Below are 26,900 nucleotides of genomic sequence, written 5' to 3' on the forward strand. Positions count from 1 at the left end.
GGCACTTGCGAACAGCTTCTGCTTCGGGCACCGTGCGGCAAGAAAGACTGAAGAAAATGGCGTCGGCTGATGCTTTTATACCCCAGACGCTCTGACGTCGGGGAAAGTGCGACATCAGCCGAGGCCAGACCCAGACTTTGGAATCCGGCCGACCGAAGGGCTGCCTGAGGCAGGACAACCCATATGTTATGACTGCAGATGCATCCTTGAAGGACATCCGCATCTTTCCACCCTTCTGCCCTTTTGGATATGGTCTGGTAGGAGTGGAAAAACGGACTCTAACATCAGAGAGCGTCTTGCCTTCCTGCTGGCACCTGGTAAGCGTGCCTTTCACCTGAGGCCCAAAGAGAGAGGAGCCATCAAAGGAGGTATTGGTGAAGGACGCTCTGAAAGGTTCCGCAAACTGACACAGCCACAGCCACAGCCAAGAATGTCTCCTAAGAGCTACTCCTGTTCCTGCAGCTCTAATCGCTCCATCGGCTGCATATGAAATAAGCCTCATGGAGGAGTTGACTACTGAATTAAGAGTCGCAAGCTGGGTAGCTACCTTGGCTGAAGCTCCCTCAGCTGTGGGATCTTGTAGGGTATCTCCATGCTCTTTTAGGAGATCCCACTGAAGCCTAGTAAAATGGATAAGATAGTTCAGGGACCTAAGGGAGAAGGTCACTGATGAAAATATTTGCTTCCCATATCTATCCATTGTACAAGAGTCTTTATTTGGTGGATGGACAGATGAGGAGGTTTCAGCTAACTCTCTCTTTGTGGCTGCTGCTACCACCATGGCATCAACTGGGACACCTTTATTTAAGAATTGTTTGTCTTGGGGAGCTGTGATGAATTTATTGGGTCTCCTCGGGACAGGTTCCATGGAATCTGGAGCTGACCAAGTCTTTCGAGACACTACAGACATGAGTGGATCAAAAGGCGGAGACACCCAGGAAGTCGAAGGTCGGGAACCAAATGCTTCCAGGTATACAGACATGTCCTGGGAGGGGACTAGGGAAGCCCAGCTACGCCTCTGCCTGAGAATCTCAAGGATGTCCGAAAAAGAAACATCTTCAGAGGGGGACCCCTCCAATTCAGCCAGGTCATTATCTGAGGTGACAGACACAGGGGAGTCTAAGTGCTTCCTCTTGCACTTTTTGTTCCGGAGAGCCTGCTCAGAATGCTCTGAGGAGGCTTCAGAAGAAGAGGGTTCACCCAATGAGGTGTCCTGGGGCATAGGTTCCCTACACTTTGGGGCAGGAGGAGGAGCAGAGGTTGTCACAGGCACCGAGGGGACAGAGTCGATGGAACCAATAGTGGAGCAGTCTGTGGGGACAGCACTCTCCTCATGACCTTGAAAGCATCACGGTCTCAACACAAGGAGGGCTCCAGCTCCGAAGAGACAGGAATACCACCCTGTGCCGAGGGCAACAGCTCCAAGGCCGATGTGGGAGCCAAACTCAATTGAGCCGACGCGCCGAGAGGGAGCGCGGGGTTGAACAAAAGTCTGATGCCACTTCCCCCTCAGAGCCGACGAGAGAGCTTCGGCACCCAGATACCTCGATGGGATCGAGGTAATCCAAGCCAATGTTGAAGCCAATGAGGATGTCATCGAAGCCGAAGGAACCACTATTGGAGCGTCTATGGACTCCAGCTCCAAACTAAGTATAGTTGGAAGAGGAATCGAAATCGAAGCGGATGGAGCCGAAGCCTGTTGAGGTGGGCTCAAAAGCATTTTAGCAAGGGCCTGTGAGTTAAGCACTCTAATGACCACTCTCTCCACATCCTGATCCGATAACTTCGAGGATCGAGAGGAGTGGGAAGATGAGTGATGACTGGACTTGCTTTGAAGTAATGATGACTGTGGCACCGAGCGAATCGGCTCCAAAGAAGGAGTCCTAGCTCTTTTGTGGCTTTGAGACGGCTCAGAAGTAACAGTTGGAGCTGACGGAGGGGTAGTCTTATCGGTGCCAGCCAGCACCGACACACTTGGTTTGCCACGCTCATAGGTCGATTCCGAACATGGAACCGACGGCTTGACTGGTTTCAAAGGTTTCACTGGCTGAGATGCTTTAGCTGGAGAATCCTGTTTTAATAATTCACAGAGGATAAGCTTGTTTTTCCACTCCTGCAGGATCCTTGGACTAAAGGCATGACAAATAGCATGAGTCCTGCAGGTGCAGAGCCCCACAAGCAATAAACACAACTAATGTGCCCATCTGTCAGAGACATCTTCTGACAGCATGAATCATTTTAGTAAAAGATAAACTGCAATAGAAAAACTAAAAATTAATAAAGACCTTAAAGGAGAGCCTCTAACTTAAACGGTTGTCCTTAAGGGAGGGGAGGGGAAGAACTCTCTAAGTTAAACGGGTTCAGGGAATAACAGAAGGCCTAGCGACTAAGGGGCAATGGCCAACACAGCACCAAAGTAAAGCAGAAGGACGGGATAAGGGAGTTTACAATAAAAGAAACTTACAAACTACTACCAAAGAATTATATCAAATTTTAAGCACAATATTTGAGTTTAAAAGAGACAAAAAATTATACTAAGCCTGAGCCAGTATTGATCGCAACCTCGCAGCTAAAGCGGCAAACGAGATCTGGGTAGCTGGCGCTGGGCATTCTGGGATAAGAGGTAGCCTTGAGCCAGTAAAATGCTCTCAAGCTATAGTAAGTGGCCGAGTCGGAGCCGAGGTTCGGCTCCAAACCCAACCAGCAAGAATGAAGGCGAGATTGGACAACTTAACATAATATGTTAACAAAACAAAAATAAATCATAAGTACATAATAATAAAGAGGAAGAAAAGTTCCCAAGTGGATCTTATCTGAGTCTGGAAGCTTTAATCCACAAATGCAGTCTACTGAGGCGATTCAACTACAGCTGGCAGTAACAGTCTCAATAACTGACTTTCTGTGACAGGGGTCAGGTTTCCCCTGATGGAAGAGGATTAGCCTATACCCTATCACACAGAGTCAGAGAAGGGGATTCTGAGCTCTGGAAAGCTACTAGTGTGGATTTGAGTGGATCTGAATGCAGGCACAGAACTCCATATGCCACTAAGGCAACATGAGTGATTTGATGTCCTAGCCACTGATTTTATACTGTTCTCCTTGAGCTGTACAGTGGCTATTGTGAGTGGATGGTGCTCTAAAGCTTTGGAAGCTCGCTGACTGGCTGGCTGGTCCGATCCTAAGCAGGACAACCCATACAGGTTTAGGCTACTACAACAGTGATCTATTTGAGCATCCACTGTTATGGTAAGTTTAATTACATAACTGTACTTTCCTTGACAAACTGCCCTAGAAAAGCACACTACCCAGAGGCAGCAGACGCACATTAGTCTCAGAGAAATAAACAAACATGATCTACTTCACTAGCCTCACTTCTGATGCCATACAACATAAGGATTCATGAAGTTCAAAACAATGAAGAAGGACAGGAAGTGTGATGCTGCCAGTTCTTCAGCCTTACTAGTGTATAGTAAACTCAACATTATAATGTACATATGGGCACTATGAATGCTGCAAAGGTAACAGTCATTTAATGAAACAGTACCATGTGTTACAGCCATCAACGAACATGCTCTAGATGCTGAAAGATGTGCTAACACCCAGGAACGTACCCCGAGGTGAAGCTGAGGTTAAACTTTCCCCTGTTCTTCTCAATGGGAGTCAATAAACTTACCCCTTACTAACCAAAGGACAACCTGTTACCTGAAAGCAGCATGATGCTTTCACTGATGTCCGGCATCTGGATTTTTGTCTTTCTCTCATCAGTCTGGTACAATACTGAGGCCATCAGATGGATCCTCCTAGCAGACTCTGCACTGTGCACCATCTACAGTTACATCTGCTTCATAGTAATGTAGACCTCAAGCTTCTCAATATATCTAATGTAGGTAGATATGTTAGAGCACTGGAACCAAAGGTCGGCTCCGTTATGCAAAGGGGTGAATCCCTTACTGTGGTCCAGACAACCCGCTATACGCTAGCAACCTTCCATTGGAGAAACCAATGACAGAGGGTGGTAGTGAGTGGCAAATGCCAGTTCATCCACCCTGAAGGCAGAGAAGTGGTCTAGCCCACTGAAATATCAGCAGCTACTGTAGACAGATATGTATGGCATGCAATGCATGGGGCAAGGACATACGTTTGGCTCTAACAAGGCTTGTCAAGGTGGTAGCCTTCAAGAGGCATCTGTTGGAATGCACACATTCACAGCAGAGGTCATATAAGGTCCCTGCATCTGCAAGAATGCACATCAGCCACTGGGCAAAGAATTACAGACAAAAATAGGAAAATCATTATAGCTACCTGGATGACTACCTCCTGTGATCATCCACTGCCTCACAGGTGAGCCGATGGACCAAACAACAGCAGGATGGCTGACTGTCAGTAGGCAGCAGTGATCAAAAGCATGTTAAAAATTAAACAATGACATAAGACTATACTGTCATGAAATTCCTGTAAATGCTATGAAAAGCCATGTCTATAACATTAGGCTGACTATACAAACAGTCAATATTCAAAACATCAAACCAACAACACTGAACACTAGGAATATCAAAACTGAGCTAAAAAGTATAACACACTGTACTTTGCATGAGGACCCCCACCCCCCACCCGGCACCCCTCACATCCCCTGCTAATTATATATACCAACTCTGAGATTACACTACAGGAGGAAAGGGTAAAACCCCACTCCAAGCTATACTGTGATCTCATAAATGAGCTACCGGCATTTATCAGCCTTCTGAATATTCAACATTTTGCATTCGATATTCTGAAGGTCAGCATTTTCGCTTTCGATCATCTGAATGTCAATCTGACAGCCACAATTACACATTGAAGGTTGATGTTTCTTAAGCACTGACCATCAATCTTTCTAATAAAGACAACTAGAAACAAGATCTACATTTAGTAAGCAGCAAGCACACTCTCTGTCCTGCATGTGACACCATGACAAGCAATGGTAAGAGGTAACCATGTTCCTACGTACAGCACAGCAACTACAGAAACTTCTAAATTCTGTTGTGCTAAGAATATCAGAACAGAAAATCCCAACAGTTATCCAGTACAGAAGGCCCCCCAAAGTCCAGATTCATTGCTTTATTACCTCCTGAATTTACTAATATTCATTGTCTGTTCTATAGAGAACTATGGTCATTTTCTGCTTTTTCTTTCCCTGTTTCTGTATAATTGCTTCAAACTGCACAAAACTGCCTCTGTCACAGAAGATAACCTTACCATGTTGCTCTTCTAGACTTAACTCTCTGCGCAGTAGCCTTACACATACTCTTGCCCATTTTGCACCTCTCCTTCCTCCTTAAATTTCACTACCCTTATTGTGAATGATCTGAAAATATTAGCTATGTACTTACCATAACTTGGTATCTGTGTTGTCTTCTTTTCCTCCTCCTCATGTATGGGTTACAAATCCGTCCTCAAATCTGACTTGGCCATATTTTGTCAGACTAGGATCCAAGTCTCAAGCTTCTCCCACTACCCACAATGCCACAATACTTTGCACTCTAACCAACCTCCTCAGATCAAGTTTGCTGCCCACAGATAATAGAGAGCAAAAGAAGTGGGTTGGGAAGGTGGCCTAATGGCTAAGGTGTTTGCCTTACAAACACTAGGTGCAGGGTTTGAGTCTCATAAGGGATAATTGGCTAAGCTTAAAATGGCTCACAAGGGCAGTTAGCTTAGTACTAAACTATGAACTATGAACATTTCTAAGAAGGAAATTTAAATATATCTATATATACATACATACATATAGAACCATCGTTCCCAAGAATAGTTCTCTCCAGGTCTCCTAGAGTGCCAGAAAGGGGGATGGCAGGGTGGGAAGGTGAGGAGATACATACCAAGTTATGGTAATTACATAACCAATAAATCTGATGTTGTCTCTTTCATTCTTCTTCACATATAGGTAGAGTCCCCAGCTATTCTTTACTAGAAAGGCTCACCCAGACTCTGCTACACTTTGCTGTGTGGGAAAGGTTAGTTTGCTTTTTATTTGTTGTATTACTTTATTTCCTTTTTCTATTTTGAATACTGTGATTTGTTTTATTTATCTTGTGTTTTAGTTATATTCTGCTTTTAACCGCATATTAAAACTTGAAAAGGGACCACAGCTCTGTCTCTTGTGAGTCAGGCAGATTTTTTTCCCCACCCTCCCACCTGCCTTCCCCTTATGTTAATTTGACCATATATCTCATTTCATCTCTGTTTTTTCTGGCTTCTGTGAGTAAGCATAAAATTATAATTTTGTAAAATCACTCCCCTTAAACTATTTACATTTATTGGCCATCCTACTGTATTCCATAGTACCAGAATACAAAAGTGACCACACCCTTTCAATCTATCTTGCTGTTTTAAAAATAGTGACTCTCCACTGAAAGTTAACTTTTTTGACAGGTAAAACTTAAGTTACCTACTTTCACATCTAACTCCTCTAGCGCACACTGCAGTGTTTAGGATAAACCATTTATTTTCATCTTACCTTTTAAGCATCCCTGTAACTAGCAATTGCTTTAAAACCTGTTGGAAAGCACTAACAAGTCTTAAACTGAATACAAGCACTCAACTCCCCTTGTTAATAAGGAAAAATTAATTGTAGGCTCTGAACAGCCTATAATTGCAAAGTACCTTGCTAAGGTAAGGGAAAACAGCTCTTGTACTTTACAAAAAAAAAAAACACCAAACCATGCATGTCCAAGGGTCAGCTTCCGGTGATTTCTCCTGTCCACCTGGTGAATCTGGGCATACTGGGGCAATGCAGCAATTGCCTCATGTACACAGACAACCCTCTCCTCCAACCACCCAACACTACAATTTTCGAGAGATGCACTTACATAGCCAAACCGGAAGCAAAGCTCTCTCCACCCAAGATTGTGCTAGACACTCAAGAGGAGAAGGTTAACACCTGCACTGCACCTCAAGCAACACATAGCCCTTTTAAACCCACACCACCAACACCCACACATAGCAACACTAAACCCACATATGTGGAGGCCCTTAACAGTAACCTGCCCAAGCAACAAGGACCTCTGAAGCTGAAACGCAAACAAACACCAATCAGAACCAAAGTGTCACATAGCTCAAAATACCAGTGTGCCACCCAACAACAGCCCCTAAGGCAAGACAACATACCCAATACTTCAGTCATAGGTGACTCTATATAGTCAGGCACACTGATGTCCCACTCACCAGGCTGAACAAGGAGAAAATTACAGTCAGCTGCGTGTCGGGTGCCAGGATCTGCCACATAACGCATGCACTCAAGTCACTTCACAACAAGTACAAATATGACTCTGTCACTGTCCATGTTGGAGTGAATGACTTAAGATGTACCTCCCTGGACTACATGAAGAGACATGGAAGAGGTCTCAGATCATGTGGCCCAGGCAGGTATGACCCTAGCCCTGAGTAGCATCCTGCCTTCGCCCAGAATGATACCACAGTATAAGGACAAAATGATTGACTTCAACAACTGGCTAAGCTTCTGGTGTCATTCAAAGGGGATCCAGTATCTGTCTGCCTGGGACGACATGATCGACAGACCATGATGCTTTGCCAGAGATGGTCTGCACCTGTCGCCCCTGGGATTCAGGTTACTGGCTCTTGCCACCCATATAGTGCCTTTTTTAGGCAAAGTTCAAAGTACAAAACCACCACCGCAACCGGTACAAGCATGCAAAATCTGAAGGTAATGCTACTCAATGCTAGAAGTCTAAACTTCAAAATGCGCTCTCTCGAGGCACTCCTACAAATGGAGAACATCGATATCTGTGCAGTAACTGAGACCTGGTTCAAGGCTCCAGAGAGCACCCCTGCAATACCAGACTACAACTCTTACCACACTTTTCGGCCACCAAACCAGGACCGAAGCACTAAAGGTGGAGGAATGTCCATATTCACCAGGGATATTCACACACCAGGCTAGTTGCCCAACACAATGCGTCTGAAATTCTCCAGGTGCAACTAACATCAGGTAAGACTGCAATCCAAATTGTAGCTTGCTACAGATCCCCCACCATGTCCCAAGATTCTCACTACACCTTTCTAGACATAATGGGAAATATTAAGATGCAACCAAATACCCTGATACTGGGTGATTTCAACTACCCTGCCATTAACTGGGAAAACTACTCGTGTACTAACACCTTTGCCCAACAGTTCTTGAAATTCATAAATTCTGACGCCCCACCAGGGGCTCCAATATCCTAGACCTGGTCATTACCAACATGGGAAATCGATGCTCCACACCTATGGTCAGCCCCTCATTGGTCAGGTCTGACCATAAGCTAATCACCCTTGACATCCACATCCCACCCCCAACCCCCAGTAAGGAAACTTCCGTAAAAAACTTCTCCAAAGCCATCTTCATGCTACTCAGTCAGAAGTGACAAAAGTCATGACACCCATGCAAACAGGAACTGAAAGTTTGACTGCCGAATCCTACACTAAGGCACTGTATGAGCACATCCACTCATGCATGAATCGTGCCATCCCCAATAGAACCAAGATGCTCTCCACCAAGAAAAGGAAGTCAATCTGGTGGTCCCTTGCCATAAACAAACTTTACAACAAAATAAAGAAACTGTTGCAGAAAAGAGGAAAATCCCAGGATGCAAAAAAACTCCCTTACCAGCCTCAGTAAGAAGCTGAGATCCCTCATAAAATCCTCCAAAGCTAGTTACAAAAATAAAATTGCCAAAGATTCCAAAGACAACCACTATGCATTCTATAACTATGTCAAGAATCTAAATGGTAATGCTCAGATCTGCTCTGAACTACAACAGAATGGTATTAAACATACTGATCCCAAGGATATTGCCAATATCCTGGCAGATCGATTTAGTGCAAACTTCACCCCTCTCTCACCCCCTAAAGGGCCCATCTCAATACCGAAAGATTGCCAAATTCCGGTAATAACGGCCACAAAGATAAAAAACGCACTCTCCAAAGCTAAGAATACAGCATCCATGGGACCAGATGACATGTTTAATCATAGCCTCACCTCAGGCTTCATGCCCACTGAGTGGTGCACAGCTTCAGTTATCCCACTCCACAAAGGGGGATCCATCTTGGATCCTGGGAACTACCGCCCCATCAGTCTGACGAGCCTGATCTGCAAGGCCATGGAATGTATTATCATGGAACTTATAAATAAAGACATTGGCAACCTTCAAACATTGGACCCTACGCAGTTTGGGTTCGTGAAGGGCCGATCTTGTCTCCTGAACCTGACTGATTTCTCTAAATAAGTCTCCAGAGCCATGGACAAGGGTAAAGTGGTCCACACAGCCTATATGGATCTCGCCAAGGCCTTCGACACCATCACCCACTCTGGAATTATATATAAACTTACTAAGCTAGGCATTAATCCCTACGTCACTCGATGGGTTGCCAACTGGCTTACTGACAGAACTCACACTGCAATAGTAGCCGACTCCAAATCCAGCTCCAGACAAGTGACAAGTGGAGTACCTCAGGGTTCAGTCCTGGGACCACTCTTATTTGGCATCTACTTCTCTGAAGTACAAGCCAACATTAAGGGACTCTGGCTACCAAAGTTCGCAGATGACTGCAAAGTGGAAGCCATTATTGAATCCCCAAATGATGTGGATATTCTACAAAAGGGCCTTACAGAAACAGATGCTTGGTGCCAGAGACATGGGCTCAAGCTCAATGCCAAGAAATGTATAGTTATCCCCTTTGGGAAAAAAACATGTACCTGTGAATTACCACACAGGTGGCAGTACACTAAACACCGACAAAGTGTGATAACAGACTTAGGGACACAGGTGGACAGTGTTCCCACCATCGATAACCACATCGCCACAACAGTCAGGAAATCCTTCTATGTGGCACACCTCATCACTAAGGGCTTTTCATCCAGAAAAAAGGAGGTCATTGTCCCATTGTACTCATTTCTCATTAGACCTATTATAGAATACAACGTCCCATTTGGTATGTACCTCTCAAGACATCTGCAACAACTGGAAAGGCCGCAGAAATACCTCACTAAAAGAATCACAGGCCTAAAGCAGATGCCCTATGCTGACCGTCTAAAAATACTTCACCTATACCCTGTCGCATATCGTCTACTCAGAGGCGATCTCTGCTTAACATACAAGGCCATGTCAACCCCAGAGCTGTTGGACATGCTACACTTAAAGAAATCCCAATCCCTCAGAGACACACGCTCCCAGGGATTTAAACCTTGTCATCACAATGAACAAAACATGCTGGAGGGAAAGGTTTCTGACCCAGAGACTCCTCAGACTCTGGAACAGACTGCCCATACATGTCAAGCAGAGCGCCTCTTTGGCCCTCTTCAAAAGGAACCTTAATGATTGGGAGATAGGAAATTCACCCCGGGGATCATGTCAGTTGCCCTGCTAGACAGGGGTCCAGGGAAGTAAATACTGTGGGAAGAAATTGCCAGGGAATTGTTATGGCTAGGCTTGTATAGGCCCTAGGGCCGATAGCCTAGTACCAACCTATGAACCTATGCAACTCCTGGGTGGTTTCAAGGAAGGATATGCCAGACAACTGCTGAACCAAATGAGGCCCTGCTCTGGGAAACAAGATGCAATTTATAATGTGATACAAATGTGTGAGCCTTATATCAAGTGGCTGCAGTACAGACATCATCTAGTGAAGCCCTGGAAGAAAAGACAGATGGGGTGGACATAGATCTGGTGGCGTGGGGCTTGGGACGGAGAGGTAGCTGTAATCCAATTTTATAATAAATGAAGGTGATACAGTCTGTAATCCACTTGACAAGAGTAACCTTTGAAACTGCCTAACCTAGATGGCTAGCATAGAAGGAAAAAAGAAGTTATGTACTCACCATAACGTTCCATCTGAGTAGATACTTCATTTGTCTGCAACCTGTGGGTGTTGGATCCGACCTCGGATCCGATCCGGCAGCTTTCCAAGCTCCAAGATTCGAGCTCCTAGCTCCTCCCCCTACCCATAATCCCCTACTACCAACCACATTACCTCAGATTGTTTTTTTTTTTGCCTCACCAACTCGAGACAGAAACCAACTCCGAATGATCAGAAAAATTCCCGAGGTTCGGGGGATGGCAGGGGGGGTCGGTTGCAGACAAATGAGGTATCTACTCAGATGGAACGTTATGGTGAGTACATAACTTCTTTATCTGAAGTAGTTACTTCATTTGATCTGCAACCTGTGGGACAGAGTCCCCAGCTAACCTATAAGAACCTGGGTGGCCCTTACGGAAGGATATTCCGAAGCACCGTGGAGCCAAAAGAAGCCCTACTCCTGGAAATCATATCCAGTTTGTAATGAGAAATGAACGTATGAGATGAGGACCAGGTAGCTGCTGAACAAATATCGTCTACTGGAACCCTAGACCAAAAGGCTGTTGAGGTAGCTACAGATCTTGTGGAATGAGCACGGACGCCAACCGGAGCTGGCTTCCCAGATGAAGTGTATCCCAGCATAATGCACTGACAGATCCAATTTGCTACAGTCACTTTAGCAATTGCCTTGCCCATGGCTGATTTTGCATAAGAAACAAACAACTGGTCTGACTTGCGAAACTCTCTAGTCCTGTGCAAGTAAAAATGCAGTTGTCTGTGTACATCCAATTTGTGCAACGTGTATTCGCCTTTGTTGTGAAAATTTGGGAAAAATACAGGGAGATTTATTGATTGATTAATGTTTGATTCTGTAGCCACCTTAGGCAAGAAAGAAGGGTTAGTCCTGAGGGACACTCTATCTTTGTGAAAAATAAGGTACGGAGGTTTGATACACAGAGCTTGTAATTCTGAAACTCTCTTGACTGAAGTAATAGCCACTAAGAAAGATGTTTTCCAAGACAAGAACTTCAACAGAACCGAGGCCGCAGGCTCGAAAGGTGGTCTCGTTAAGGCTTGTAAGACCAGAGTGAGATCCCACGGGGGAACCACAGTCTTGACCGGTGGTTTCAAAAGAAAAACGCCTCTTAAGAAGGTTTTGCACAACTTTGTAGATGCTAAGGAGCCTATGCCGTCGCCCACGTGAAAATGGGAGATGGCCGCTAACTGCACTTTGACTGTGGAGACACTAGCTCCCTGTCTAAAAAGCAGGGAAAGGAAGTCCAAAATAGTCGGAATAGGGACAGTAAATGGGTCCAATTCTTTATCCTTGGCCCAGATGGAAAAACGTTTCCATTTACTGTTGTAAAGTTTCCTGGTAGATGGTTTATGAGCCGCTACTAGAATGGCCTTAACGGGGGATGAGATACTGGGAGTCCTAGCCATTAATGGAACTGGATCAACCAAGCAGCAAGTTTGAGATTGACTAGGTTTGGGGTATGACATCCCGCTGGGTGCGAGATTAGGTCTGGACTGGGATCCAGAATCCATGGGGAAGCCACACTGTGAGACCGCAGAAAGGGGAACCAGATCTGTTGAGGCCAGAATGGGGCTATGAGGATAACTCTGCTCCCCAACCGACAAGCTTTCTGGATGAATTTCATCATAAGTGGGAGGGGGGGATAAGCATAAAGGAGTCCGGGAGGCCAAGCATGGACTAGAGTGTCTCTGGGGGTCGCCCCTCTGGGGGGAACTATCGCGAAGTACTCTCTGCATTTTGTGTTTAAAGGAGAAGTGAAAAGGTCGCAGCGAGGCTGACCCCATTTGTGGAAGATCTGCTTCGCAACAGATGGATTCAGAGACCACTTGTATGGAGTGACGAACACTCGACTTAGCTTGTCCGCTAATATGTTGGACCGTCCCGGAATGTGCGTTGCTATCAGAAAGCGGTTGGTGGAAATCGCCCATTCCCACACTCATGGCTTCTTGACACAGGGGATAAGATCTGGTCCCTCCTTATTTGTTTATATACCAGACTACTGACATGCTGTCCGTCTGGATTGCAATAGTCCCTGTGGGAAGAAGGTCGTGGAGAGCTTGCAACGCCAAAAGCACCGCCCTCATCTCTAGGACGTTGATATGTAATGCGGTCTCTAGGAAAGTTCACGTGCCTTGGACAGATCTGCCTGAACAATGCCCCCCCACCCCACCCGAGGCAAGAAGCGTCCGTGGTCAACGTGGCTTTGGCCGGGGGGATCACAAAGGGTCTCCCTTCTCTGAGTTCCTGTGCCTGTAACCACCACAGAAGGGAGCCTCTGCACACCCTGCTCAAGGGTATTGGCATGCATAATGGGTGGATCGACAGAGACCATTGGACTTGAAGGGTCCATTGTAATATGCGCATTCGTAGACGGGCATGAAGAGAGAGACCGATCGCTGCTGACATAGACCCCAGTGCCCTCAGGACTAACTCCGCTGGAGGAGCAGGGCTCCGAAGAAGGGCTAACACCTGAAACGACAAGCTGTTCAGCCTGGCTGACGTTAGAACAGCTTTGGAGGTTCGTGTATCTAACCTGGCCCCTATGAATTCTAAGGCTTGAGTGGGGCACAGGCAGGATTTCTGCTCGTTCACTGAGATGCCTAGGTTGTGGGCCAGAGACAGAGCATAATCTCTCGCCGCACAGAGCTGATGCCTGTTGGTAGCGGTGAGGAGCCAGTCGTCTAGGTAAGGGAAGACCTGAATGCCCCGGAGTCTCAGGTGGGCTGCAACCACTGCCATGACCTTGGTGAACACTCTGGGGGCTGAGGTGAGGCCGAATGGAAGAACCCTGAATTGATAATGACTGGCTCCGAGCCGTAAGCGGAGGAACCTCCTGGATCGTCTGTCCATTAATATGTGGTAATACGCATCCTTGAGGTCTAGCGAGCACATCCAGTCGTTCTCCCGCAGCAGGGGGAGAATTGATTGGAGAGTGACCATCCGGAACTTTTCCTTGGGTATGAACAGGTTTAGGGCAGAAAGGTCTAAGATGGGTCTGAGGTCCCCCGTTTTCTTTGGCACCAAAAAGAACCTGGAGTAATAACCCAATCCGGACTGGTCTGGGGGGACGGGCTGGATGGCTCTTTTTCTTAGCAGCTTTGAAATCTCCAAAGCCGCTGCCTCCCTTTAATCGGGTGGGACATCGGGGAGACGTCTGGGTATGGGGGGAAGGTTTATGAATGGAATGGAGTAACCTCTGGATATGATCCGAAGCACCCATCGATCTGTTGTAAGGGACTCCCAGTTTGACAGGTGCTCCGACAATCGCCCCCCGACTGCCTCCAGAGAGGGACAGTCGGGCAAGCCCTCAGGGCTGTTGCGCAGGTCTGTCCGAGAAAGGTTCTCTAGACCCAAAATTACGTGGCCCCCCCTCTGCCTCTGGGCCGGCGTCCACCTTGTCCTCCTCTGCCTCTAGAGGACGAGTGGTCCGCAGCAGGATGGGATTGCTGAGACTTACGGAACCACAGCTTCTTTTGTCCCCTCTGATTCCTGGAGAAGGATGTTTGGGGATTAGAGAAGCGGACTCCGACGGCAGACAGCATCTTCCCGTCCTTTTCGCTTTGGACCAGCGTGTCCAAACAAGGCAGAACCATGAAAAGGGGCGTTCGCGAAGGACGCCTTGAAGGGGTCCGTGAAGTCGCACAGACGGAGCCAGGAGAGACGTCGCAAGACGACCCCGGCTCCGCTAGCTCTAGCGGCTCCCTCCGTTGCATGGGAGGGAAGCCGCATAGATGTATTGGAGATGGATTTTAGAGTGGCCATTCGAGTCTCAAAAACCTTTTTGTCTGGGACCGACATGGACTCCGGGGGGGCTGCAGCGTATTCTTTAATCAAGTCTCGCTGTAGCCTAATGGTATGTGCCATATAGTTCAGCGCCCTTATGGAAAAGGTCGCTGAAGCAAACATCCGCTTCCCAATCCGGTCAAGCGCTCGAGATTCCTTATCCGGCGGGTGAACCGAAGAACTCTCCTGCGCAAGTTCTTTCTTGGTGGCCGCCACCACCAATATAGCATCAACGGGGGTTCCTTTGGCCCAAGACGGTCTATCTGTGGGTGGGCTGAGGACTTTATCGGGGCGCCTAGGGATTGGCTCCACGGTGTCGGGCTCCTTCCAAGCCCTGGTGGTAATTAAGTCCACCAGGGGGTCGGCCAGAGGGGACACCCAGGAGGTAGATGGGCCTGCCTCAAGGGCCTCCAGGAACACGGACGGAGGGCTTTTGGGCTGACCACCCCCCTCTGATACGCAACATTTCCATGATGTCTCCAAAGGAGACATCTTCAGGGGGTGACCTTGGGGAACCCTCCGTATCATCTAAGTCCGTGTCTGTGGTAATGGACTCGGGGGGAGTCCAGGTGCCTCCTTTTGCACCGATGTTTCCGAGGGACCTCCTCGGTGGGACTGTCCGAAGAGGGCTCGTCCACGGGTTGTTGTTCCTCCACGGGAACCAGCTGGAGGGCTTGGGCAGGCTGTCCAGATGGACGGATGATGGAAGACAGACCCTCATACAGTGGGGGTACGGGTGGATCCGAAGCCCGGGTCGGGGATCTGGAGGACCTCGACAGTACCCTCTCCACTACCTCGAAAGCCGAAGGAGAGCCACTCTTGCCAGCCTCTGAGAGCAACCTCTTCAGATCCGAGGAAGGGATCGTGGTCGGAGCCGATGCAGTCGGCGCTGAGGCAGAGGTGTGCTCCGATGCCAACAGCGCCGAAGACACAGCAACTCCCTCGGATCCGACGCTCAGCCCTCTGCCCCGAGAGCTCGGGTCTGACAAGCTCGAAGGTATAGTCGGCGTCGAAGAGACCACCACTATCAGCGCTGACAATTCCCTGGGTCCAAAAGGGCCTGGATCCAATGACTCCGAGACCCAAAAACGAGTCGGAGAAGGAGTGATCGGGACAAATATGGGGGCTGCACTCCCCAGAGGAGGCAAACATCCCCATCTGCATTTGGGTCTGTAAGAACCGACGCATCATCCGATCCATATCCGCTTCGGAGATGCTTCGGGTCGACCTAGATGAAGTAGTAGAGGCAGGCCGGGAGGGCCGCCTCGAAAATCTCGAGGGAGACCTATCCTCCTCCTCCAGCGAAAAATAGGGCGAACGGCGCCGAGAGGAGGGGGATCCGGAGACCCTCGAGGGAGATTTAAGTAGCTTTGCTGGCGGAGCCGAAGGATGAGATTCGGCCCGCCTTTTGTGGGACTTATGTCCATCCTTATCCTTGTGCCTCTTCTCTCTAAGGGAAGAGGTACTAGTTTCCCCAGAGCTCAAACCCGATGAGGGAGGTTGAGTCCCGGGTAGAGCTAAGGGGATAGGCGCGAAGCTGCGAAGCAGCTGGAGCCGAGCAGGAGAGGAAGAAGAAGCCGACTCCTGGGGGAGCTTTCCCGCCAGGATCAGCTTGTTCTTCCTATCCCGAAGTGCCCGGGGGTTAAAGGCCGCGCAGATTTGGCAGGCCTCTGACAAATGGGCTGCCCCCAGGCACAAAACGCACTGAGTGTGGCCATCAGCTGGAGAAAGCTTGTGGCCACACTCAGTACATTTGGAAAAAATGGCCTTAGGCCCTTCTGACATCATTCACACACACACCCAAACACTAGGAGGGGGAGGGGAGTGAAGATAAACTAGTAATAAATTTAACAAAAAAGGGACCAAAACTAGCGCAAGAAGCAGTGAAAGGGAACTAACACACACACAACAACAACTTTGAATGTAAATTTGGTTCAAAAACCAGCAATGATCTCACCCAGCCAGGAGCTCTTCACAAGGAAGCTTCTTCAGCCACGGCAAAAAACGATTTGAGGTAATGTGGTTGGTAGTAGTGGGTTATGGGTAGGGGAGGAGCTAGGAGCTCGAATCTTGGAGCTTGGAAAGCTGCCGGATCGGATCCAAGGTCGGATCCGACACCCACAAGTTGCAGATCAAGTGAAGTAACTACTTCAGATCAAATAACTGATGTGACTTTCTAACGGACTTAGTCCTCTGCAAGTAAAAATGTAACTGCCTGTGAGCATCTAACGAATGCAATAATCGTTCTCCATTATTTGAGCAATTAGGGAAAAAGACTGGTAAATGGAAAGTCTGGTTAAGACTGGCCTCAGTATCTACCTTGGGCATAAAGGAAGGGTTTGTAGGAAGGGACACACTATCCTTGTGGAAAATTATGTAAGGAGACTTAGAAGATAAGGCCTGTATTTCAGATATTCTCTTAACTGAGGTGATGGCAACAAGAGGAACTGTTTTCCATGAAAGAAACTTTAGGTCACAGTCACCTATTGATTCAAAGGGCTTTAGAGTTAAGCTCTGCAAAACCACGATGAGATCCCATGGTGGAGATGGATCCTTTACTAGAGGCCTGAAGAGAAAGACCCCTTTCAAGAAGGTCTTACATGGTTTGGAATCTGAAGGGCAGTTGGGAATGCTGCCAGAATAAAAATTACAGATAGCCGCTAACTGGAGTTTGATGGTGGAGACACTAGCTCCTTCTTTGAAAAGAGACACCAGGAAATGCATAGCATCAGCAATCGGTGCCGAAGAAGGGTCAGTGTTTTCTTTGGAGGCCCAGAAGTCAAATCTCTTCCATTTGCTACTGTAAACTTTCTTAGTACCTGTTTTTTGAGAAGCTAAAATAATATCTCAGACTGCGGAAGCAAGCCTGGACCTTCAAATGATCACTGAAAGTGGAGAAACCAAGCAGTCAATGTCAAGGACATTAGACTGGGGTGATAATCTTCTATGGGGTGAGAACAGAGATCCTGTTTGGGTTCCAGAATCCATGGAGGATACTTCAGGTGAGACCAGAGGAAGGGGAACCAAATCTGACAAGGCCAGACGGGGGCAATGAGGATTTCAGAGGACTTCAGATGCTTTGCTTTCTGGAGAAACTCTGTAATGAATGGTATTGGGGGATAAGCATAGAGGAGAGTGGGGGGCAATCGTGAAACAGAGTGCCCCTCGGAGACTCCCCCATAGGGGGGATCAGAGTGAAGTAGTTGCTGCACTTGCTGTTCTGTGGAGACGCAAATATTTTGCAGCAAGGTTGGTCCCAATGACTGAAGATCAAGTCAGCTACTGACTGATTGAGGGACCACTCATACGGGGTCAGAATGGACCTGCTGAGCTTATTTGCCAGGATGCTGGATTTTCCCGGTATGTGTTGCAAGTAGAAAATGGTCCTAAGACATCGCCCATTCCCAAACCCTCATGGCCTCTCTGCACAGTAAGTAAGAGTGGGTTCCTCCTTGTTTGTTGATGTACCACACCACTGACATGCTGTCTGTATGGATCGGAATCGTAGCTAGCGGGAGAAAGTCTGAAAGGCTTGCAACATGAACAGGACAGCTCTCATCTCCAGAACACTGATACGTAGTCTGGTCTCTATGTGTGTCCACGTGCCTTGGACCATCTTTCCCTTGTAATGCCCCCCCACCCATCTGGAAAGTGTCCATATTCACCATGGTGGAGGGGGTTGGGAGAAGAAAAGGCCTGCCTAACGTCAGGTCATCTGACAGAAGCCACCATTGACAATGCTTTCTGCAAACTGTAGTCAGCTTGATAGGAGCAGACAGAGGCTGGTAGAGTATAGACCACTGAGCAGCCAGAGTCCACTGAAGGACTCACATAAAGTATCTTGCAAGAGGAACTAATGGAATGGCAGCCGCCATGGATCCTAGAGCTTGAAGAATTAGTCTTGATGAAGGAGAAGCTAGATATAACACTGTTCTGACATGATCTCTCAATGTTAGAATGCGATGAGGGGGAAGAACAGCAACCTGATTGACTGTGTACAAGGTAGCTCCAATGAACTCAAAGTCCGCACAGAGGAAAGATTTGGCATTGCCAGATTTATAGTGATCCCCAAATGGATCACAAGGTTGAAGAAGTAATTCCTGGCTTGTAGTAGCTGATGCCTGGTTGGGGCAGTAGAGAGCCAGTCATCCAGCTAAGGAAACACTCGGATTCCCTGCAGTCTGAAGTGAGCTGCGACTACTGACATTCATTTGGTAAACACCCTGGGGGGTGTGGCGAGTCCAAAGAGCAGCCTTGAATTGAAAATGACTCGCTCCCAGACAAAAGGGCAAATGACTCCTGGAGCATCTCTCTATTTTGAAATTATAGTATGCATCCTTAAAGTCCAAAGAGCACATCCAACCATCCTTCTGCAACAGTGGAAGAATGGACTGAACTGTCACCATTCAGAACTTTGCTTTCTTTATGAGTATGTTTAACTTGCTTAGATCCAGAATGGATGCAGGTCCCTGGTATTCTTTGGCACTAAAAAGAAACAATAGTAAGTTCTATATCCTCCTTATGTGGTCAGGACCTCCTAGATTACTCTTTTTTGCAGTACGTTTACAATGTCTGCTACTGTGAACTCCCTCTGATGGAGTGGAACGCCGGGGAGCCTCTTTGATCTCTCCGGAGGAGAATTTAGAAAGGGGATAATGCAGCCTCTGCATATAATCTTTAGCACCCACTTGTTTTGTGTTATATCTGTCCAGATGGAAGGGTGCAGAGAGAACCGACCCCCTCCGATTGCCTCCACAGATGAGGAGTCGGGCCACGTTGGAAGGGCCTATCAGAGAAGGGTTCCATGAAAGCCTGATTCTGTAGATCCCCTCTGTCTCTGGGGTGGCATCTCCCATTGAAACCTCCTCCTCTGTCCATTAGAGGAAGAATCCCCACGTTGATCTTGGGAAGAACCCTGGGATTTACCGAACCAGGTTCTCCTTTCACTGCTCTGATTTCTAGAAAAAGTGCGCTGTGGAGTGGAGAACTTAACCCTGACGGCAGACAAAATCTTCCCATCTTGTTTGCTGCGGGTTAGGGTCTCTTTAACCGATGGACCAAACAGTAAGGATTCATTGAAGGGGGAGTTAACTAAAAACACTTTAAAGGGCTCCACAAAATCACAAAGCCTCATCCAGGCATGTCTCTAAAGAGCAATGCCTGAGTCAGCTGCCACAGAGGCACCTTCTGTGGAATGGGAAATCAGCCTCCTGGAGGAGTTGGACAAGGATGAAAGAGTGGCCAGTCAGGGGGAGACTTTCTTGAAGTCATCCGGCAACATGGTCTTTGCCAGAGAGTCTGACAGCTCTTTCACCAGGTCTCTCTTCAAGCGAGTAAAATGTGCGAGGTAGTTCAATACCCTCAGGAAAAGCTGGCCGAAGTGTAAACGTGCTTACTAAACCTATCCATCGCTCTGGACTCCCTGTTCGGCAAATGGACAGCGGAGTTCTGTTCTTCTAGCTTCTTTTTGTAGCTGCTGCCACAACCATGGCATCCACTGGAATAACCTTACTCCAATAAGGTCTATATTTGGGGAGAGACAACAATTTGTCAGGACACTTGGGGATCAGTTTGACCGAGTCTGGCTCCTTCCAGGCCTAGCTGTACACCAAATCCATTAACTCGTCTGCCGAAGGAACTACCCAGGATGTAGATGGGCCCATCCTGAAGGCCTCCAAAAATACAGATTCTTCAGAGGAGGGAGGTTCAGCTGACCAACCACCTCTCTGCCGCAGAATCTCTAAAATATCTCAGAAGGAGGTGTCCTCTGGTGGTGATCTGGGGGATCCCTCCCTTTCATCAAAGTCTGTATTCCCGGTGACTGACTCTGAGGGGGAGTCAATGTGCCTCCTTTTGCATGTCCTCTTATGAGGAATCTCCTCTGTGGGGTGCTCAGGGGAGGTCTCAGAAGAGGAGGGGGCTCCCTCTGGGGAAAGTGTTTGGAGACCAGTCTGGATGGGCTGACTTGGGACAGGAATGACAGGCTCAAGTCTCTGATCCAGGGGAAGTCAACAGGAAGAATCGTGGCTCAAAGGGACTGGCTCCCTGTTGGCAGATAAATCCCTTTCTACCACTAGGAATCCCAAAAGACCTGGAGAATCCCTCCCTAACTCCACTGGAGCCAAGGCTACAGAAGATGAATGGGCTAGAAACCCCGAGCCCTGGGTCCCTGGCAGAATCAGACCTGAACTGTCCAATGCCGAAACACTGAGATGAAGAGACAGCTCCGACAACATAGAATGTAGAAGCCAACCCCCCCCCCCCCAGATCCAATAGGGACATCTCAGATCTGAGACCTGCTACAATCCTAAGACAACAGAACTGAGGAGGTCAAGGCAACAGTGGGACTGGAGGAAGGAAGGCTCCATCCACTCAACCCCGGATACCTCTATTGGCCATGACCCTGCGACTCCAAAGCCGATAGGACAGATCAGAGAAGGAGACTGGACCTGAAGAGAGAGAGTCGCAGAACCAGTAGGGGACAGAGCTGAGAAGACTCCCAGATGGATCTGAGTCTTGAGGATTTTCCTCATCATCCTGTCCACGTAAGCCTCCAAAAGACTCCTGGAAGACCTAGAAGAAGCTACGGAGGGGGAGAGTCTTGAGTGCCTGGTGGGAGTCTGCTTGTAGACCAGGGAGCAGAGCTGACTCGAACCCCAGCACCAGTGTATGGCCGCTCACTGTTGGATCCATAGGGTTAGGATCCGAGGAGGAGGGGGCGGCAGTTTCAGGTGAGCTTGTGATCATGACAGACTCTGACAGATCTTAGGAGAACTTCGGATCCACTGGAGCTGAAGTAGGCATGTTTTCCGAAGCGGTCAGATCCTTGGGCCTCCCGACCTTAGCAGATGGCTCTGAAGACACTCTCAAAGACTTATGAGGGCACCTCTTGGAGTCGGAGGATCCTGCATGGCTCTTAGAGGGGGGGTTGAGACTCTGGAGGTGAAGCGGGCAAAAGATCCTTCAAAATTAGTTTGTTTCTGTGGCTGGCTCTAACTCTTCGGTTAAAATATTCACAAATAGAGCAGTCTGACCACAGACTCTGCAGCCAAGGAATAAACACATAAAGAATGTACGTAGGAATGTGGGAACTTATGCCCGCATTCCAGGCACCATTTAAACCCAGAAGCTTTGTCATCCATCACAAAAAAAAATCTTTCCACACTTACATGAAAGGAAAGAACTGGAAGAAACCCCGACAAACAGTAAATATTTAATAAACAAATTTTTTTTCTTTAAGGGAATAGAAGAGAAGAGAGAAAGTAGAAGGGAAGCCTAACAGAAAAACAGCTACCCTGAGCAAGGGAAAATTCAGTTAAAAGACAGCCGTATAGGCAAACACGAAAAAAAAAAAACACCACACACACTATAAAAAAGGTAGGGGAGGAAGTACAGATAAGAAAATAAGTAAAAGGCAACTTATCTGTAAAGAAGATACCCAGGAAAACCACTGAAACACTCAAGACTCGGACGACCACATCTGATTCTGCTGGCGGCAAATGAGATCTGAAGAGGATGGCTGGAGTGCAGGGCATTGGGGGTAATGGGAGGAGATTGAGACTTGGATCCTAGTCTGAAGAGATGTGGCCGAGTCAGATCTGAGGGCAGATCCGTAACCTACACATGAGGAAGAGTGAAAGAGACAACATCAGATCTATAGCTTCATTTATTATCAACCACAATTTTTGATTGTTGCTTGTATCCAAACAGCTGTCAACTTGTACATTTTGATCCTAGTTCTATTTCTGCTGTACGGAACCAATTCTAGACCTTTATAAACCAAGTAGAATAAAGAATAGTCTACTCAAATTACATCTTCAAAATAACAAGAGCACCCCTTGTGCTTAGACTTAAAAATGAATAAAGTATGAGCTAGCTGAGATTATATACAGGCATCTCTCATCAAAAGTGTACCTTAGTGTCTATAACTGCAACAAACATAGCTATCAATCCTTATTTACTGCACACTTTTCTATGCTTGGGGATATGAAAAGAATTCCAGAATGGATAAAATGTAATTTCCTGTCTCCAATGTGCTTCATTACGAAACCTTTCATTGACTGCTATCAGTTTTGCTGCTTCTATCTCCTTCCCTCATACAAATAGCATTTTCCTCTTTTTAATCTAATAATAATAAGATGAAATGCTAGATGTAGCTTTCTTTGTTCCATGTTTCTGTGACATCAACACGAACAGGGTAAAACTTACTTCTGCCAGTTCAGATTATTTTTTAAATCAGATAACCAACATTAATACTCATTACCTCTATTTTGAATTGGTTTGAGTTCTTTAACCCTGCTGCCAGGCTTTACTGCCTTTATCTTTTTTTATTTTTGGCCTGTAATTCTGTGGTCCACATTCTTGATAAATATTACCTTGGTAAATGAGGTCTTCAGTCTGGAAAAACACAAAGTTACTGACTCAGCAAACTAGAGGGGGGGGGAAGAAACAAAAGGCACATATGAGGCGCAGGAGAATGGTATAATGGTTAATGTGTTTACCTCACACTCACAAGGAATAAGGTTTGATTCTCACCTTTGAAAAGGAAATTGGCTAGGCTTAAAAAGGGTCCAAAAGGACAGCTAGCCTAGTAGTTACCTATGAACTGTAAGAAGGAAAAAAAATGATTCTTATACATGACAGTTTTCTGTAGTAAAGATGAAAAGGTGGGAAAACTTACTCTCCAGCACAAAGAAGATTCTGTTTCTCATCATTTTTTATGCGCGGCCTCCCTAATTTCACTTTAAGTGGAGATGTTGGTGACTTCTGTGATGAAGGCTGAATAAAATGTGCAAACAACTCAGTCTGTTTCAGCAAGAATTCAAATCTGTGGGCCCGATCTGTTTTCTAGTTAAAAAGAAACAGAAAAAAAGATGTAAATAATACACATTTTTAACACATTCATTTATTTGCAAAAGGACCTCTGATGGACGTACAGCTGTTTCATCTTCTCCATCAATCACATTCTCTGATACATCTCAGAAGATTCTGCATTCAAGGTGCACATACTCATTGCTGGTACACCACAAATTTATATGACAGCTGTATAAACAAGCCTAATCTCAGAGCCCAGTAGGCTGCCCCACCACCACCAACACCACTACCAATGCGCACACTTCCTGCAAATCAAGAGATAGCAAACAAATGTTGATACCTACATTGATAGCAAGCAATATACAAGCAAACATTTGTCTGATTTACAGGGAAATCCAACAGATAATGTTGGATGGACAGTCTTTCTATGTACAGAGGGCAGGGAGGGACAGTACTTTTGACCCATCAAAGGCAGTCCTTTGTAGAGTAACAGACACAATAGGAATATATCTGTTGCATCTAACACTGGAGAATCTCCTTGATTGGTCCTATAATTGATCAGAATCCTAAGCAGTAAAACACAAATAATAAAATGTCTGAAAAGCAATCAAAGGACCATAGTTCAGAAGGAAGAATCCTGAAGTAGAGACACAGCTAAGAAAGCCCGATTCCTGGAATAATGGTTAACATCACAGCACATACTTAAGGTGCCCAATAATGTCTAAGTGCCTGCTTGCACATATATTCACAACAATGGTAAAATGGTTTAGACTGCAACATTTTTAAAATTTTGACAGGCTGCATGATGTGTAAAGATGATGAATCTGGCAATCCACACACAAAGGGTTTGTCTGGTAACTATAAGCCCATCCCTCACTAGAATTCCATACTCCATATTAATGCACCCACTTCAAGTAAAAAATCAGTTAGCATGCCCAGCACATGCACATTTCTCTCTGCCCTATTTTCTGCCATAGCAAAGAAAAACAAGGAGCTGAATGGACTAGGTGAGGAACAATTTGTAAATCACTTTTACAAGGAAATGCGACATGGTCATAACAGATGTTTAATGAAAGACCAGATATCACACACACACACAAAAAAAAAAAAAAAAAAAAAAAAAAAACTTGCAGCATCAATATCTTTTGCTCACCAGAAAAAGGATTTTCCAAGAAATTAAATTTAATGTCACCACATCGGTAGGTCTGAACAGTGGATGGGCAAGTCTGTCAATAATAAAATTTAGATCTGATAATGATCAGGGAATTCTTTAAAGGATGAAAATGCAATATTCGTTTGAGAACATGTTTGACCAGCAGATGATGGACTCTAACTATATTCTCCAACAAGATCATGCTGCTATGAAATGTGTGACATGATCCTGAAACAGCTAGTGCTCAAACCACAGCTACCTGAAATAGGTCAGCATCATCTGCACTTTGACCAAATGGAGAGGTATAGGGGAGCCCCCACCTTCCAGACAGAGAACTGTTTCCACATGGAAAAACAGCCTTGCCAAGCAGAAGGCTTCTATGCCGCTGCAACCACTTCTGAAATGCCTGCTGCAAGGGCCAGGAAATCAGAGAATTACCATCACAGATGAAAGCAATTCCTATCCCAACTGTGGAGGACATTTCTAGCCAAGACTGGAAGGATTTATTTTAATGCCAAGACCCCAAAAGATTGAAACCACAATCATCATAAGCTGCAAGGGGCGACAGCAGTTAATTTTAGTCTTTCGTCCATGAAGTTTGAAATGAGGTATGGGATCAGAGGGAATGGCAAAGAAAAAAGTACAGGAATTTCTCATGCCACATATGGAGAATGCATCCTCTGCAACCTCCCTACTGCAGTGCTCCACTGACAGGAAGAGAGAAATACTGCATTCTCCTGCATGGCCAATAGGTCAATCTCCCCAATGTCTTACTTCCAGCAGTCCCACAACAGGCACACACTCCAAATCCTCAGCTGCAGGAAGGGCCTGGAGGAGCATCTCAAGTGAAATCACCAGCTCATTCACTTTCTCTGGGATACACATTGTCAAGAGAGCAATGCTTCTGGCTATGGGCCACTGCCAGACATGCAACACCTACTTGCACATAAGATACAAGTACATACCCCTATCATGATTAGATACTTCACAAAGGACTGCCTGTCTCACTAAATAAAGAGTAACCTTTACCAGAAGAAATGTTGTCTCCAAGGCTTTCACAGCCAAGAAGACTGCTCAAAGCTCCAACTGGTTGATGTGAAGCCCCTTTTCTGGTGGAGAGGAACAACTCCTAAACTATATGGGAGCTCAGATGAACTGCCCCAGCCAACAAGCAAGGTGTCTGCACTTTATAATGCATTTGCCTGCAGGAAAATGAAGCTAACTGAGAGGCTGGTGGCAGCTGCCAAAACCTCCACAGGCAGACAACAGACTTGTGACAGCTGGAGATCTGTAAGCTCATGAGAATTCTGGATCTAGTAACACCTCACAAATCATTGAAACACTTGTGTTTTCAGGTGTGTAAGCAGCACCATGAAGATCATGATAGTCATCAAGCCCTGAATACGCTATGTGGTCTGAGCCTGTACCCTGCTCTGTGTCATCACCCAGAATGTCAACCCATGACATATAGGCCCTTACTTCACCTGCTGGACAGCAAACTGAATAATAAGACTAATCAGGTCAAAATAGGTGAAGCCACCTCCACCAACAGGCTAGTCACTAACGGAGTCCCCCAGGGCTCCATACTGCGCCTGCTCCTTTTTGGCATCTATTTCTCTGAAATGGAAGCAAATGTTGAAGTTTATGGCTGACTAAGTTTGCAGATGATTGCAAGCTGGGGGGTATCATCGACTCCCCTGCAGACACTAGCATTCTTCAAGAAGGTCTACCTCTGACTAATGAATGGTGTTAAAGCCATGGTCTTACACTCAGTGCTAAGAATTACATAACTATACCCTTTGAGAGGTCAACCATCCCAACCATGTGACCAGAGTGGTGAGGAAATCCTTTTATGTTGCACAACTTATAAGTAAGGGCATGACATCTATGTCCAAAGAGGTCATTATCCCACTGTACTCTGCCATTATCAGACCAGTCAAAGTACAATGCTCCCTTTGGTATGTACCTGACCAGGTACATACCAAAGTACAATGCTCCCTTTGGTATGTACCTGGTCAGGTACATACCAAAGGGAGTATTGTACTTTGACCAGTCAAAGTACAATGCTCCCTTTGGTATGTACGTGACCAGGCATATGCAGCAACTAAAGCAACTTCAAAGAGTCTTTGCATAAGGCAGAGTTGTTACTCCTTGTATTGTTTTTGTAGAGTGTCCTAACTCCCTTTCCCTCTACTCAGTCTCCTATAGATTGCTGACTGGTGATCTATGCCTGGCTTACAAATTATCCACAAACCCCACACTTATGAATTTCCTACATAT

At 46.4% G+C, this 26,900-nt stretch overlaps 1 protein-coding gene across 1 annotated transcript in view; it reads right to left on the minus strand.

Annotated features, from left to right (window-relative positions):
• The window catches only part of LOC122789775 (probable global transcription activator SNF2L1), a 2,109,210-nt gene that overhangs the window by 1,544,156 nt on the left and 538,154 nt on the right, over positions 1–26,900 (minus strand). Inside the window, exon 4 of the mRNA XM_044057215.1 lies at positions 23,334–23,500. Coding sequence (XP_043913150.1) covers positions 23,334–23,500 — 167 coding nt within the window. The remainder of the gene's footprint in view (positions 1–23,333; positions 23,501–26,900) is intronic.

Source organism: Protopterus annectens, chromosome 15.part0 (genome assembly GCF_019279795.1).
Source record: "Protopterus annectens isolate FY-2018-M chromosome 15.part0, PAN1.0, whole genome shotgun sequence".
Taxonomy (NCBI): domain Eukaryota; kingdom Metazoa; phylum Chordata; order Ceratodontiformes; family Protopteridae; genus Protopterus; species Protopterus annectens.